Source organism: Channa argus, chromosome 6 (assembly GCF_033026475.1).
Source record: "Channa argus isolate prfri chromosome 6, Channa argus male v1.0, whole genome shotgun sequence".
NCBI classification, from domain to species: domain Eukaryota; kingdom Metazoa; phylum Chordata; class Actinopteri; order Anabantiformes; family Channidae; genus Channa; species Channa argus.
In genome coordinates, this window is record NC_090202.1 from 11,459,760 (window position 1) to 11,474,681 (window position 14,922).

The 14,922-nt window shown below is 41.7% G+C and overlaps 1 protein-coding gene across 3 annotated transcripts in view; it reads right to left on the reverse strand.

Annotated features, from left to right (window-relative positions):
- The window catches only part of kmt2a (lysine (K)-specific methyltransferase 2A), a 45,851-nt gene extending 33,616 nt beyond the window's left edge, over positions 1-12,235 (reverse strand). For all 3 annotated transcript variants that reach the window (XM_067507963.1, XM_067507964.1, XM_067507962.1), the window contains exons 1-3: positions 11,944-12,235; positions 4,387-4,459; positions 410-3,765 (exon numbers count right to left, since the gene is read on the reverse strand). In XM_067507963.1, coding sequence (XP_067364064.1) covers positions 410-3,765; positions 4,387-4,459; positions 11,944-12,189 — 3,675 coding nt within the window. In that variant the 5' untranslated portion in view covers positions 12,190-12,235. The remainder of the gene's footprint in view (positions 1-409; positions 3,766-4,386; positions 4,460-11,943) is intronic.
- Between the last annotated feature and the right edge of the window lie 2,687 nt (positions 12,236-14,922).

The following is a 14,922-nucleotide window of genomic DNA, read 5'->3' on the forward strand; positions in this document are numbered from 1 at the left end:
AAATACATGTAACCATCTAATCTTTATTTTAATAGTAGAAGAACAGAGAAGTATATTTAGAGGACAATACTTGAGAAGCACAGTCAGTGCTGCTTTATGAATAATATATGAAGTTACCAGAATTTCCCTTAAGTAACACCCTCTGTGGGACTTTCCTATTATAAAGTTTCAGTTTGAATAAAAGCAGGTTTCTATTTATAGCAAATATTCATAGCATCATGTAAAAATCATTTATATATATATATATATATATATATATATATATATATATATATATATATATATATATATATATATATATATATATATATATATATATATAATTTTTTTGGGGGGGGGATGAGAATGAAAGCAAAAGACAAGATATATGTTGCCATTGTATAAAGATGAGACTTGAACAGAAACTCACCTGGACCTTGGTCTGATCTGCAGGCTTCAGCTTACTCTTTTTTATCTCAAAGAGCTGGGCTTTGGCCTTCTTCAGTAGTCCAACTACCCGCTTATCAGTCACAGGCTGTTTCTCCGCTTGTGCCAACATTGATCTAAGTGAGGATACAGGGAGTGGATGTCTTCCTGGCTGCCCTGGAAGGTTTGCTGTCTGCTGGCTTGGAGCACTTTGTTTCTCCTTTTCCTTTTCACCATCTTCTATCTCCACTCCTTTCTCAGAGGGTCTGCCTTTTTTAGGTACACGTTCTTTAACAGTAGACATGGAAACAGTGGAATGGAGCACACGCACCTCTGAGGAAGCAATGTCAGAACTCATGTCAACTAACGTTGATTTTTTTCTCCCTGGAGCCTTTTTTTGAGCTAATAAAACAGCATCTTCTGAGTCCCTACCATCTCCAGTAAACATGTTAGAAGGTGCATTGGGGGAGCCATCCGGTGTAGAAAACTTACTTCTTTTCTCCTGATCCTTCCTCCCTTCTTTTTTATTTTCCTTCTCTTTCTCACGGTTTTTCTCAGAACTTTTTTCTTTTTCTTTTGAAGCAGGTTCCTGGGAAGCTGTAAAGCTTTTGTCTTTACCTCCTTTCCCACTACTTCGGCACTTTTCCTGAGCGCAGGTAGGAAAGAGTGGGAAAAGAGATGATGAAGCAGATGATGTAGCTGACAAAGGTGGGGGGTTTCCAACAGCCCCTCTCCTGCTATCAGGTGTCCCTTGTGAGGCCAGACCCAGAGATGCAGTGGAGAAGGTGCTGAATGAAGCAGGAGTTAAGGCACAAGTGGCTAGTGGACTTGCAGAGCCCCCTGGCAAAGAGCTTGTGTTACTACAGGAGACTGGGCCAATCAGCATAGACATCTCACAGGAGCCTTTCCCTACAGACATCTGGCCTCCAATCTGGCTGCTGCGCCTGGTCATTGAGTGGGAAGGAGAACGTGGATGGCCACGTAGTGTACCAGAGTCCAGTCGTTTTCTGCGCCGCGAAGTTCTGCAAGAGCTAGAGGATGTCTGGTGTGGGGAGAGGGAGCCAGGACTTCTGCCAGAAGAGGACTGCAGGGTAACAGACTCAAATATCCGAGAATGGGCCTCACTGGGTGTGAAGCGGGGAGCACGGAGCAACGGGCTTCGCTTTTGGACTGGAGTATCAAAGCGAGATGAAGAGGGATGTTGGTGGTGGCTGTGGGGATGTAGAGGGGCAAATAAACGAGTCCCTGTACCAGTTCCACTGCCTGGTGCAGGGAATACAACTGGAGAAGCTCCTCCAGCTCCGCTTTGGGGCAACAGACCCACATCTTCAGCTGTGAGAGGGGGAGGGCGGAAGTTGTCAAATATGGGCTTACGTATGAGGCCCTCCTTGGCATATTTGGCAGACGAAAAGTACTGCTGTTCAGGGTGGGAAGGGGATGTCCAGCGAAAGGTGGGCTCTTTCAAAATAGAGCCAATTCGTTTTTCTTGCAAGCTGGCCAGCACTGTAGTTCTGGAAAGAAATTGAGGCATGGAGTGAGACATCCAAGATGACTGTGAGTGGTGTTCACTGACAGCAGCTGTATTGGAGGAAACAGACTGGGGAGGCTGTGGAGGGGCAAGAAGAGGAGGAGGTGGAGGTGAAGAAGGAGAAGAAGCTGTTGATGAAGCTTGCTGAGAATTTAGTGTTGAGGAGGGCATCAGAACACCTGTTGGTGGGCTGATGATAGGCTTTTTGCCCCCAGTGGTGAGTCTCTCTCTTCCCCTCTGACTTCCCCGACCAACTCCTTGTCCTCTCCGGCCTCTTCGACTCCTCTCTGCCAAGACATGCTCTGGTTCCGGCTCAGAGGGTGGGGAGGGAGGTCGTGAGCTGTGCATCAAGGTGGCACCGCCCTCTCCCTGCGAGGACGGTGAATGATCCTCTGCCTCTGACAAAGCCTGTGTGGCCTCAGAAGCCTGTGAGTCACACGATGAGTCATCCAAGCTTGGACTGCTGGACCTGGAAGACTCTGCTGAGGAGAGTTGGGAGGAATGCTGTGACACAGCACTTGAGCCACAAGATGCTGCACTACTGCTAAAACGCCCATTAGCTGCATTGTTGGTGCTACTAGCGAGCAGACTGGCAGCTGCTGATGGAACGGTAGGGATGGAGGCAGGAGGCGGAGGAGGCGGAAGGGAGTCAGTGGGAGCAGTGGTACAAGTGCTCGTAACAGCAGGCGTAGAGGATGCCAACACAGGAGAGGGTGAAGAGGAAGTAGTGGAGGTGGCTTGGGCAGATGTAGAGACAGATGAAGGGGTCGTTTCTAACCGTGGAATCTTCATATGTGGTGTTGGAGTTCCAAAGCTGCCCTCATCTTCAATAAAGCGTTTGGGGGTTTTGATGATGCGAAGGGAGACTGTGCTGACCACAGGCATAATAAACTGTCTGATGTTCTTGAGCTGGGTCTTCCTTGTGCCAGCTTCAGTAGCTCCTGTCCCACTACCTCCGCTGGCTTCTTTCTCTAATCGCTTCTGTGCTCCTTTCTTAGCACGCTGCAGCAGCTGTTTAGCAATGGTGGCATCAGTGCGCTTAGAGGATGGGACAATTCTGACAGGCTTTCTATGGCGAGGGCTTTTTCTGAGGCCCACTGTCCTACCCGGCTTGGAAGGAGATGGGGAGGTGGGTGGATTGGAAGAGTCCTTGTCCTCATCTCCATCCACATTCCTCATCATTGGCTGCTGGGGAGTTTGTAGTTCTGTGCCCCTATCACCACCTCTGACCCTAAAAGCTTTGTGTTTCCCTTCTTCACAATCAATGGAGGTAGACAGCTGTGCAGCAGCAGCAGCTGCTGCCTCAGCTTTAAGACGCTCAGCTGAGGGTGGTCTGCCACGTCTGCGGCGGGGTACACCAGGCAAAGTTTTGAGCCGTGACTTCAGAGGAGCAAGTTTAGTCACTTTTAGCCTCTTCAGATTTGTAACTTTGGATTCAGTCCGCCCACCTTTGGGAAGCTTTGCGTCAGTGTCACGTGGCTGGGCAGAGGGCAGTGGCATCCTTTTGATGGCCTTTCTGTCTTTGTCCTCCTCTGTGTCAACACCCAACTCAGTCCCAGCTTGGCTACTGTCCTGCCCTGCTGCATGGCTGCCTGTACTCCATGCTTTCTTGCTACCTGAAGATGGGGGTCGACCTCTTCTCTTCTCCCCAGTGCCAGGTGGCCTCCCAGGCAGTCTTTTTACCTTCTCTGCTGGCCTGTCACAGCCCTCAAGTTGAGCTTGCGTAGGACAGGGAAGGGAGGTGGGGGAAGGTAGACTTGCAGCAGCTTTTTGGGCAGTCATGGCCCTTGGGGGTCGACCTCTGGGCTTCTTCTCCTGTATGGGTGGGCCCACTGATAAAAACAGAGAACAAAACAGACATGTAAATAGATGGGAACGTCAAATATAGAGCACACAATCACCAGAAGATCAAAAGTAATAAACAGTACTTTGTAACCAGGTGTCATATAAAGGTTAAAGCTGGTTTCTAAGATCAGGTTGGGGGATTAGGGCATGCATGTGTGTAACAAAAGGCTTGAGACAGGAACACACAGCTGAGTGAAAGAATGAATGAAAGTAGAGATCATTTACAGGACGATGCCGCCTTATTTTTAAACAAAGTCTGCTTAAGGGCCAACAAGACATCCAACTAACACAAAGTGCCTCTTCTAAATAAGTCTAAATAAATCACTTATCCCTGTTGATTTTTAAAAAATTCATACAGTTCCTGTTGTGAATCAGCTACATGTGATCTCCCCCTGTGCTGTCACTCCGCTGTGTTTTCTGTCACTATACAGTTACAATATATGTGCCATGCTTCCAAAATAAGTCCAAGGTGGAGGAGAAATCAGGTTACTCTTCTGCTGCACGTTTATGCATATTTCCAATAAACAGGTTTCTTAAGCGCATTTAAAGACCTTTCCCCGATTACCTGAGAAAGCTGATTTCTCCAAGTACCCAGTCAGTAACTTTACCTGGAGATGTTGTTGAAGGGCTCTGTACTCTTTTCTGTTCGGCAACTGTGCCAAACCCTCTAAATGCTTCTTCCTACAAAAAAAAAAAGAAAAAGAAAGAATCAGTCTTTTATGACCATACAATTTTTGTTATATGGCTAAAATACAGGTAAGAAGAAAGTTTGGTTAATAGATAAAATTTACAGCATCCATTATGTTACATAATTATCAGCTGCCCTAGATGTGTGCAACACTTTAGTTGTTCTCCAAGTGAGATTTAAATGAAGACCAAGGATTCAAGGCTATAATGATGTGCTCAATCTCAATTTTAACTGCTGGCTTACACTGGTGTTCTCGTGTTTCTCTGGCTTTTGGAATGACATTTGGAGGGGACTCAAACCACAACAGACAGTTTGAATTGCAAACACCCAAATCTTTCTGGCTGACTAACATTCCTGCTCCCAAAAGGAACTGTAAAATGTTAAGGTGGTTGCTCATACATAGACAACCAACCAAAGACAGCCAGGGTGAGACACACAAAAGACAGTGAGGCCTATGTTAAGCAATCATGTAAGCAGCCCTATGAGGTTACAATGCTAATTACACATCATATGTGTATCATATGTCCCTTACATTGGAAGTGTATCACGTCTGGCTCAAAGATAAGGTTGTGTTTAAAAGGAAGTGGTTTATCCTTTTTGGCAATTTCAGAACATCTCAGACTGAAGCATATTAAAGTCAGCTCTACATAATCAGCCTTTTTAAAACTTATATTAGTGTTAATTTCTTACAGTCAGTATCAGGTGTAAAGACAGCTGAGCTATTAGATTTTGCAGCCCTAGTCATGCTGAATGAAAGGAAGTGAGCAAAAATATTTATTCCAGTCAAATTATTAAATATCTGATAAGGTAGTTTACTCCAATTTTAACAAAAGATAATCATTTAAAGCTTTTTTGAACTTAAAGTTACCAGTGAAACTTCTTAGTTTTCCTGGCTCTGATCATGAATGCTTTGGGAAGGGGCATTTAAAGTGTTATTACATTACAATAATTTATGTTAAAAGTGCAAAAATAAACCATCGGCTGTTTGTTATGATGTGTTAGAAAGCATCTGAGAACCAAACCTGAAAGTTTAAACAGGCTGTAATGAACATGTTTTAATGTTCTCTGTAAGTTTATTTGAGTTTTTTAAAGAAATGCAAGATAAATGTAAGATGTTCCATGTACAAATCGTACATCAATCTTTCCTTTCATGCCTTAACAGGGTGAAATCTATATCTTCATGATCTTATGTGTGTTACTACTTCTTGCAATCAGCATGTGTGTTAAAGAGTGGAGGTGAGTATGTCATTTCATCATGTTTATTTATAGCAGCATGTAGGGATGCAGTTAAGGTCTCATTGGCCCAGTTTGTAGAGCAGCTGCTATACAGGCTTAGTCCACACATGTGTGTTTACCAAACTACAAGCAAACTCATTTGCCCATTTAAGGGTTACACAAATCACAATGTTAATCACTGGCTCCTAAATGGATTATATTAAAATATACAAATATACAAAAACAAGTTGTGTTTTCTTTCATCTGCTCAACATAAACAAATTCTAACAGTCAATACTGTAATACTGGCAGGCAATGCTAATCTGAGCATCCTCTGCTCCTCATAGTGCATCTTCTCTCTCCACTTTTTGTCTCTCTCCTCACAGTCAAACCAGCATCCTCCTCTCTGATTAAGCTGCTGCTGTTGGTTGGTGTTACAGAGCAGAGGGGGGCGGAGTACCAATGGACGGCTCTGACTTGCTGTGATAGTGTGAGAAGTAGTCAATGACATCACGCAGCAAGTGCTTATAAGGGTACTGCAAAGCATCATGTACATATACACACACACACACATGCACATGTTCTTCTCGCTCACACAAATATCTCGAAGGAAAAAAAAATCGTATGAACAGCAGGGTAAGATGTAAACAAGCAGAACATAGGAGTGAGGATGCGGGGGAGGGGAACACAGGCGAGGCAACCAAGCAAACGAAAGCGAGGAAAGAAGGAGAGGCGTAGAGAAAAAAGCAACAAGGAAGCAGCATCTTGACCACATGTACCATCAACAACAGTTTGTCTCCTGGGAGCACTGAGGATGAAAGGGGTTTGGGGTTTCAACATGCTCATGCAGAAGCTTGCCAAATCCCAATCTAAACAGGCCTCCCACACATGACAAGGCTCCCCTCTCCTCTGCCTTATTCCTGCTCTCTGTCATGCTCCCAAACACGTATTCAGTCACTATCTCATCTCTCGCTTTTTGGCTTCCCACCCACTGGCTGATGAGCACTGAAAAGTGGCAAGTGAAACACAACGCTCCCCATGAACTCAATACTAGGGCAGACACAGGGAGGTAACTTCAAGAAGTAAACAAACACTGTAGTAGAATGGTGAGGTACATTTCACACTACCTTAAGTGATAAAAGGCTAACCAGAAACACCCATTTTATCTCTTCAACTGAAGAATGTACAAGACTGTTTTTGAGCACAATTGTTCAAGTTCTTTATCTTCTTTGACTTCTGTCGTTTCTTTCACCGTAAAATCCTGAAGAGTGCTAATTCCTCCTGGTCTGTCATATATAATGTAAAGCAAAAATTGAAAAAGAAACCCAAAGTGATTCACCGTGGAAATAACGTTATTAATGTTAAGGAGGTGCAAGGGACTGTCCCTAACAGGTATGAGACGGATGTGAGTTTGGTTTGAGGTGTTTTTAGATGTATTGTTCTGACAGCACTTTTGCAATATGAGAAAGCTAATATTGTAGGACTTTTACTGTCTTTCAAGACAGCATTTAGGAGAATTCAAACAGATTACAATGCTACAAGGCAGCAGATTAGGGACTAGTTTCTTAGTCAGTATATATACTGATTTACATCATTATGTTTTTTAAATCCTAGACTACTTGAAACAAGTTTACTTTTAACCCATTATTAGTCTTCATTAGTTACCCAGAGCAAGTTACTCAATAGTTACAACGATGTGATCTCAGTCATCTATATTTGTTTATCTACCTTCCTGTTATTTTGTTGTGCAAGAAATCTAACAATAACTGTCATAACTGTGATAGTTCCCACCATCTTTCTGACCAACTAACACAGAAATTTGCAAAAACTGTCCCCATTATTATTCTAACTATATATGTTATGGTAACATAAGCTTATGTTGATGGCACTGTCAACACTTCCTCAGAAGGTTCAAAGTGAAAGTCTTCCTATGTCTTCACTTTTAATACCACAATTGGCTGTGTTGTTAAATATACCTGGACTGTAGTGAATGTCTTACAACAAACACAAATTTAAACACACACATTTATTGTCATTTAAAACAACTCTTTGACATTGCAAAGAGATGATAAATCAGTTAACATAAAGTGCAGCTAGTAGAAATTACCAATTACCGCCACGATCAAGAAAAACACTGCTTAAGCAAGTAAAATGCACACAAACACAACAGTAACAGTTTTATAGATCTTTTGTTACTAATGTAATAATTAGAAAAAAGTTAGCTACAAAAAGATTAATAATGAGACAAATGTTTTGAGTTTGACTGGGTTAGGACCTTGTCAGTTGCTATGATGCTCATAAGAAGTCATTTTTCCTGCCACTGAGAAAAAAGTAGTACTGAGGTCTTACTCCTATGCCCCTCCGATGACAAATTTATTCACAAGATCTACAAAGGATTTCCAAAGATCACTACAACAAGTATTATGAACTGTGCAAAGAAGCAGCTACAAGTAATGTCAAACGACATAAGTTAAAGATCTATTCTGGGTAACTGATACAAATATTGTGTTTCCTCCACCAGAGTGGATTACATGGTGGTGATGACTTGTGACCCCTGACAGCCCAAAGCAAAAGGTGGACAAATGTTTTTTTTAAGTGTGTACACACACTAAGTGTGACTATTTCACTTTTGCTCTGAAGCACACAGACCAAACCCAACTCTCCTCTTCCTACATACTGCACATAAGGAGATAAAAAAAATTAAATGGACAAAGACAAACAGATAGATTGGCACGTGTGCGTGGTGTCTCACTCCCTCACACACAGACACACACGTTCATAAACACTCATACAGGCTGCCAAGAAGCCACAAATACACACTTGTCCCACCCACCCCTGCAGCCAGTGTGAACTGAGGTTCTAATCAAAATAAAGACAAAGAAGACACGCCTACTCCTGAGTGCAATAAGGGACATAAAGTCTGAGGGGCACCCCTACTGCTACCATCACACACATACAAAGAGTAAGAAAGATGACACAATTGCCGCCTTTCTCCCTTAGTCAGGCAACTCCTAAAGCAGAGGTGAAAGCTTCTTGCCCGCCTGCTGTACCAGAATAAAGCCATGGATGGGAGGGTCTGTGACTAATTTTCCTCCGAGCGTTGTCCCGTTTGGAGGAGGGGGGTTGCCCCACACCCTTTGATATCCCTGCCTGCGCTCTTTCAGCCGCCCGTACTTTGTGAGAGCTAGAATAAAAGCAGACACAAAGCTTCCTGCTCCAATTCACACGCTGTCTCAGGGATGGGTAAGTGAGGGGGGAAGGGGGTCTGCCATTTAAATAGGGCAAACACCTGCTGGACTGAAGCCCCTTCCGCTCAAACACAGCATTTCTCTCAAACCAGTGAGGCAAAGAGACATTCTGGTTGATGCATCTATTCAGCTCCATTTTTGTATGAAAGATTAAACACTGGTTATAATATGTGAGTGGAATTAATGCAGCAAAAGGCTTGATCTATTGGACAACTAACAAAAAGAGAAAATGATGCTAAGACTTATTAGGTGGACACTGAGGTTAAGGTTGACATTTTAGGAAAGGAAGTGATAAGGTCATACATTTACAAAAAAAAAAGTCAATTTGGGCTGCACTCAGCACCAAAACAAGCAAAGGCAATTTGGTTGGATCAAGAAAGCTAACAAATGCCTTCATTTGGACAGCAACAGCCGACAAGCACCCTTTTGAGCCACCCCAATAGGCTTAGTAATCCATTCCAAAGTGGCAGCTGTCAGAAGAAAAGTTCCTCTGCCTCTCAGACAGGGCTGTGTGTGTCTGAAGAGGATTTGGGTTTTTTTGCCTAGAAGGAGGAAGGAGGGGTGGCCAAGTGTCCGGCTGGCGCTCTGTTCAGGGTCGCCCTGTGAGCTCAGCAGGCTGCATTGAGCCTGAACAATCCTGCCCCAGTCTGGTCAGACAGGCACTAAACTGCTTCTCAATAAAATCACCATGCTGTGTTCGCAAGTTCGATAGGGTTCAGGTTCCATGGGGATTTAATGGTCCAGTCTTTCTCCACACATTACAAATACTACTATTCACTAAACTAGTGGAAGGAGGGGTTTTTGGTAATTTCAAATACCATTATTATACCATTATACCTTATGAGGATGATGTTGGACATAAAATTACTGTTTTGCAATTTCAACAAAAAAACTGATGTTTCAAATAAAAGTCTGCAATTTTCATAGTTTCACATGAATTTAAATGTACTCTTTGTCTCCACAAATCCAACATGCTGTTTTGCTGGCAATTATTGTCAGCCTATAAGAGAACAGGATTAGAGGTACACCTAATTCCCTAAAAAGTTATCCGCTCATTGAGATGTTATTTCAAATTAAATTAAAGTTTCTCTACTTCATAAAGTCAAGATTTTAAATCCATCAAAATATAATTCCAATGTTCTACAAAACCTGACTACTACACGGTAAGTGCTATTACAGTCTCACCTCACTATATAATATTTTAGAACATCTAAGCGTACTTGAAGTTTAGAATTAAAACAAAAAAAAAGGTTAATGTCTAACTCATATTTATGCAAATACTGCTGTGCTTAAACCTAATAAGTATCCGTGTGTGCTAAGACTAGAAGCGCTGGGGCTGGTGGTAAACATCCCCACACAGTGTACTCCCACTGCATTGAACGCATGCTGCTCATCATGAAGAAGGAAGATGGTAGTTCGCTAAGGCGAACACACCCCCACATCACACGGTCCGTCTACTAGAGGCTCGTTGTTATTGTAGTCAGCCCTGCATGCGCACTGTCACTAGCGAGTCTCGTTTCTCAGGGAAAAAAAATCGAAGCTAATACAGACAGAAATCTCTGTCGGTATACTCTTATTTGCAACAGTAAAGAGAGTGGTTTCATGTATGTAGGCGCATATCAGATACCTTTACCTAGCATTATAAACACGGTATTATTCTGGTACTAGCTACGCAGTGGCTGTGTAGAGAAGGGGAAAACATGTCCACCTCCCATTTTCCTATGCATCAGCAATAGCCGCGATGGCTAGCGTGGCGTAGTGCGTAGCATGGTAGCTTTACTAGCTTAACGCCGAACATCAGTGGGAATTATACAGTTTTCTCTATGAACTCCGCCAACTTAAGCTATAACGTTTTAACCAATCACCTAACATTAAGCTGACCGGAGGTAAACACGGCAGCCTCCGGAGCAAACCTGCAACTTTAAGATCGCTTACGACAGAGGGTTGATGGTGTAGTTTTAGCTGTGAGATGCAGACGGTTAGCATGCGAGCTAACCTCTCAGCTATGTTAGCCATGGCTCCGCTGAAAGGTTGACACTTCACTGCAACCAGCTAACAATTGAGCTTATATTGTAAATACTAAGCTAATCAGCTGACAACGCTTGCCCAAAAGAAATCTAAAAGGAAATACAGTGACTAATAAACAGCCCATTTATCAGAGATGTTGCAGACGGACGCTAAGTTCAAGCTAGCTAGTTACAAACCCCAACAGTGTACTCTCGCTCCCTTCAAGTTGACATGTCTTGTTTTTAAACACATTCCACGCTATCTCAAAGGTCCATTGTTACAACACAACAAGGTGACATCCCTATTAGCACATGTTTAAATACTAACATTATGATACTACTGGAAATGAATACTAACCCTAATACGGGACGACAACTTTTACTGTACGATGAAATAACATGAATTTGAAGGCAACACGTCCAGCCTTGAGGCTTCACATCAAGCTAATATCAAGTGGCTAATTAGTAAGCCAGTAGTAACAGCTTAGTTGCACAGTGTATGTTAGTCACTAAATGAAACAGAAATTGCGATGTGTGTTAACTGTACTTTATGTTGTAGTTAGTTAATAGGTAACACACAGATTCATCTATCGTTACAGTGTTTTGGTCCGGCTAGCACACTAATGTTAGCACCCGTTCATCCAAACTGTGAGGATGTAGCTTGTCTCCACACTTCACTGAGGCGCAGAAAACTTTCTTTCCAACAGAGACAATGATTCGACCGTAAATCCGATCACCATTTGGCGCTTGTGTTGTTTCTTAACTAAAGTTCACGTTATAACTCGTTACTCGGCTAACTCAAAGTTAACTGAGCATCCTGGCAATGACAAGTTTGCTGACAGCCACACTAGGGGGGAAAGACGGGTAACGTCTGGGCAGAATAACCGTTAGCTCTTCATCTGAGATGTTAGTTAACGGCTTTCCACGTTAACAGAGCCCCGCAGCCCCCCGTGTAACCAGCGCTCCTCAGTTTACCGTCAGGCTGCTTCTGTACGGTCTTGTGCTTACCTCCCCGCTGCTCGAATCGCTCGATTCCCCCAAAACATCCCGAAATTTCTGCAGGTTGCTCCCGATAACCGAAGAGACCTGTAGTGCAGCGTCAAACCCGGGTCCGAGCCCAGCTGCGTTGGGTTGGGCTCCCGAGACACTCCGCAGAGAGGCAGTTACCCTGATTCGGCCCGCTCTCCTCCCGGTACCGGAGTTACTGCTCCCTCCGGGCCGAGCGGGGAATCGCCACCGACAGCTGTGCGCCATTTTACACTCTGCCTGTCTGCCCTGCGATCAGCGATACCTCGGTGGGCGGAACCCTAACCCAGCACTCCACATAAACAACCTCTACCACAGCGCTCCGCTCTCACTGGCCGACACGTCGTTATGCATGTTGCGGGGCGGCACCGAAGAAACCCCGACAGTGCATTTTCTCAGCGGCCCTATTCAGACTCTGCATGGCTGAACCCAAATCAGGTTCAGGGGCTTTGCCCGGGAAAGGAGCTTCGCACTTGAATCACTAAGAAGGAGAAGGCCCGTTAGCTCGCAGTGTTTCTTCTTAAACAAGAAAAGTGAGAGACGTTTTGTAAACTAGTCAAACTCTAATGTAACAAAGGCCAAACTCATCTGAGAAAGCAAGCCACATACTGGAGGGGTTACCTGATTTAGAGTTACCTGATTTAGAGTTACCTTAGGCAGGGGTAGCACTTATACCAACCACTTTTTTAAACAATTAAAAAAATGGAAAAGTACATACAACCTCATTCCTTTTTACAGTTCTCATGACAGCTGACAGAGATCTGTATCCTTACTACTTTGAAATATTCTCTCAAACTTTTTTGGGGGAGTGGATTTATCTACATTCTGTGCAAAGGGTAGTTGTAACTTTCAAGAAAAAATGCACACACTTGACGTAGTCTGTATATATAATTATTTTGTGAAAACAATGAAACACTTTACTTTTTCTTTGTGTTCAGTAGTAACTAAATAGCAGGTGCATGTTGGATATTCAGTGACTGTATTGTAATTAGTTTTCTACATATTTACCTGTCTGCAAATCAAATATCCCCTTCTTGGGGACAATACAAATTGATTGATTGATTGGTTGGTTGATTGCCAGGACACAAAGTTATTAGCTTCAGACAGTGTGAGCTCTTCTGACCAACAGCCTAGTAAAAACCTGTTCAGTTCACAGCGACATGTTTATACACGGTATGGACACAATCTGTACCACTACTATAGACAGTTTTTCAAAAAACACAGTAAAACTCATCCTTCAGAATAGCAATATCTCTCAGTCAGAAGATTTTGGAGTCAGTTTAACACTCATCAAGGGGAGAAAGTTGGTCTTTCTGACTATTTGATTAGTAATTATTACAAGTAGCGGGGCAGGACAATTATTTTTAATTTCCTGTATTAGAGGATGATTCTAATTTGGGATTATTTTACATTATAAAATAATCATCAGACATTTATAAAAAATAAATACTTCTGAAATCTTTTGGATGTTGTGTAACTGTATTTATGTACTACAATGACATTACATTTTAAAATAAAATGTACACCTAAATAAGTCTGTTAAATAAGACTTTGTTCAAAATGGTGAGATGGATCTAAACTGCAATGTAAGATTCATCCATTCATTATCTTAACCTCTTAGAATTAAGGAATGCAGGAGTGTTGGAGCCATATAGCATTCTGTAAAATCAAATGTTTTATTCAAAGATATTTCACTTTTAAACCTTATTGGACACCATTAGTGATCATCATCAGCTATAACACCTAAGTGAGTTAGTAATATACCTCTTTCAGTTATACATTATATTTAGGTTGACAGCTCTAACAAGCAGTATGGACTGGACGTTCACTAATATGCCAAACTTATTGCTTTAAAATTTTTAAGGTTCATTACAAAACAGTGTTAACAGTGACTAAAACAAAATGAATTGCATATTTTTGTGAATGCTATTCTGTGGACCAACACACATTTGACCATAAAATATAATGATAATATATTGTCCTTGGGATTTATCTTAACCTTGATCTATATCATTATGTGAGTACTGGTAAATAATCTAGATTTCTGGTCCTTCTTTATACTCTAAATGAAAACAAAACTTATGAAATGCAAGTCTTATGTAATGCATATTGGTTTTATTTTTTAATCATACTGTGCATCCAAAATAAAACATATTATAATAACAAAAGAACATTTTTAATTATAATAATTATAATTTAATGTATTCATTCAGGTGGTAAATATTTAACAGAGTACAGTATGAGGGCATGCCAACACATTTTTCCACACTTTGCCATTTTACACAACCATGTTTTATTTTCAAATAAAACTCTTTCCTGAAACATTTTTTTCCACCATACAACTTACCATTTGCCACAAAGAAACAAACCCAATTATGTCTCTTAAGAATATGAAACACCACAGATCCTCATTCAATAACATTAACTGCAAGGCTGTTGGTTTTAGGCACAGATTCTAATGATCAACTGTCCCTGCCTGTTTACACTACGTTTGCACACAACAAAATCTGTTTTAAATTTTGATAAGTATACATCAGTTATATTGTGGTAAATGTTATTTTAAAGGGTGACAATTATTATTTGATACATTTAAATAGGGTGACCAAAACATTAGAACCACCTTTTCTTATAATGCACGCCAGTACGACTCCACTAGCCACTTTGACCTAAATAATAAAACACATAGTTGAAATATCACCTTTCTGACAGTTTCAACCTATAAACTGAGAAATTATAACCTTGTATAAGTACCCTTCATGGCTGAGCTGCTGTATTGGATTGCATTTGATAGCACAGTTGATCATAATGTTCTGCCTGATTGGTTCAACAAAAGCTACTAACTAGCCTTTACTTTTTTATATTGTCTCATTTACTTTGATATAGTATGTCAATATGTGTTTCACCAAAACACTTTGCCTCAATAAAATTTATAAATGTTATTTTATTTATACATTTATTTAT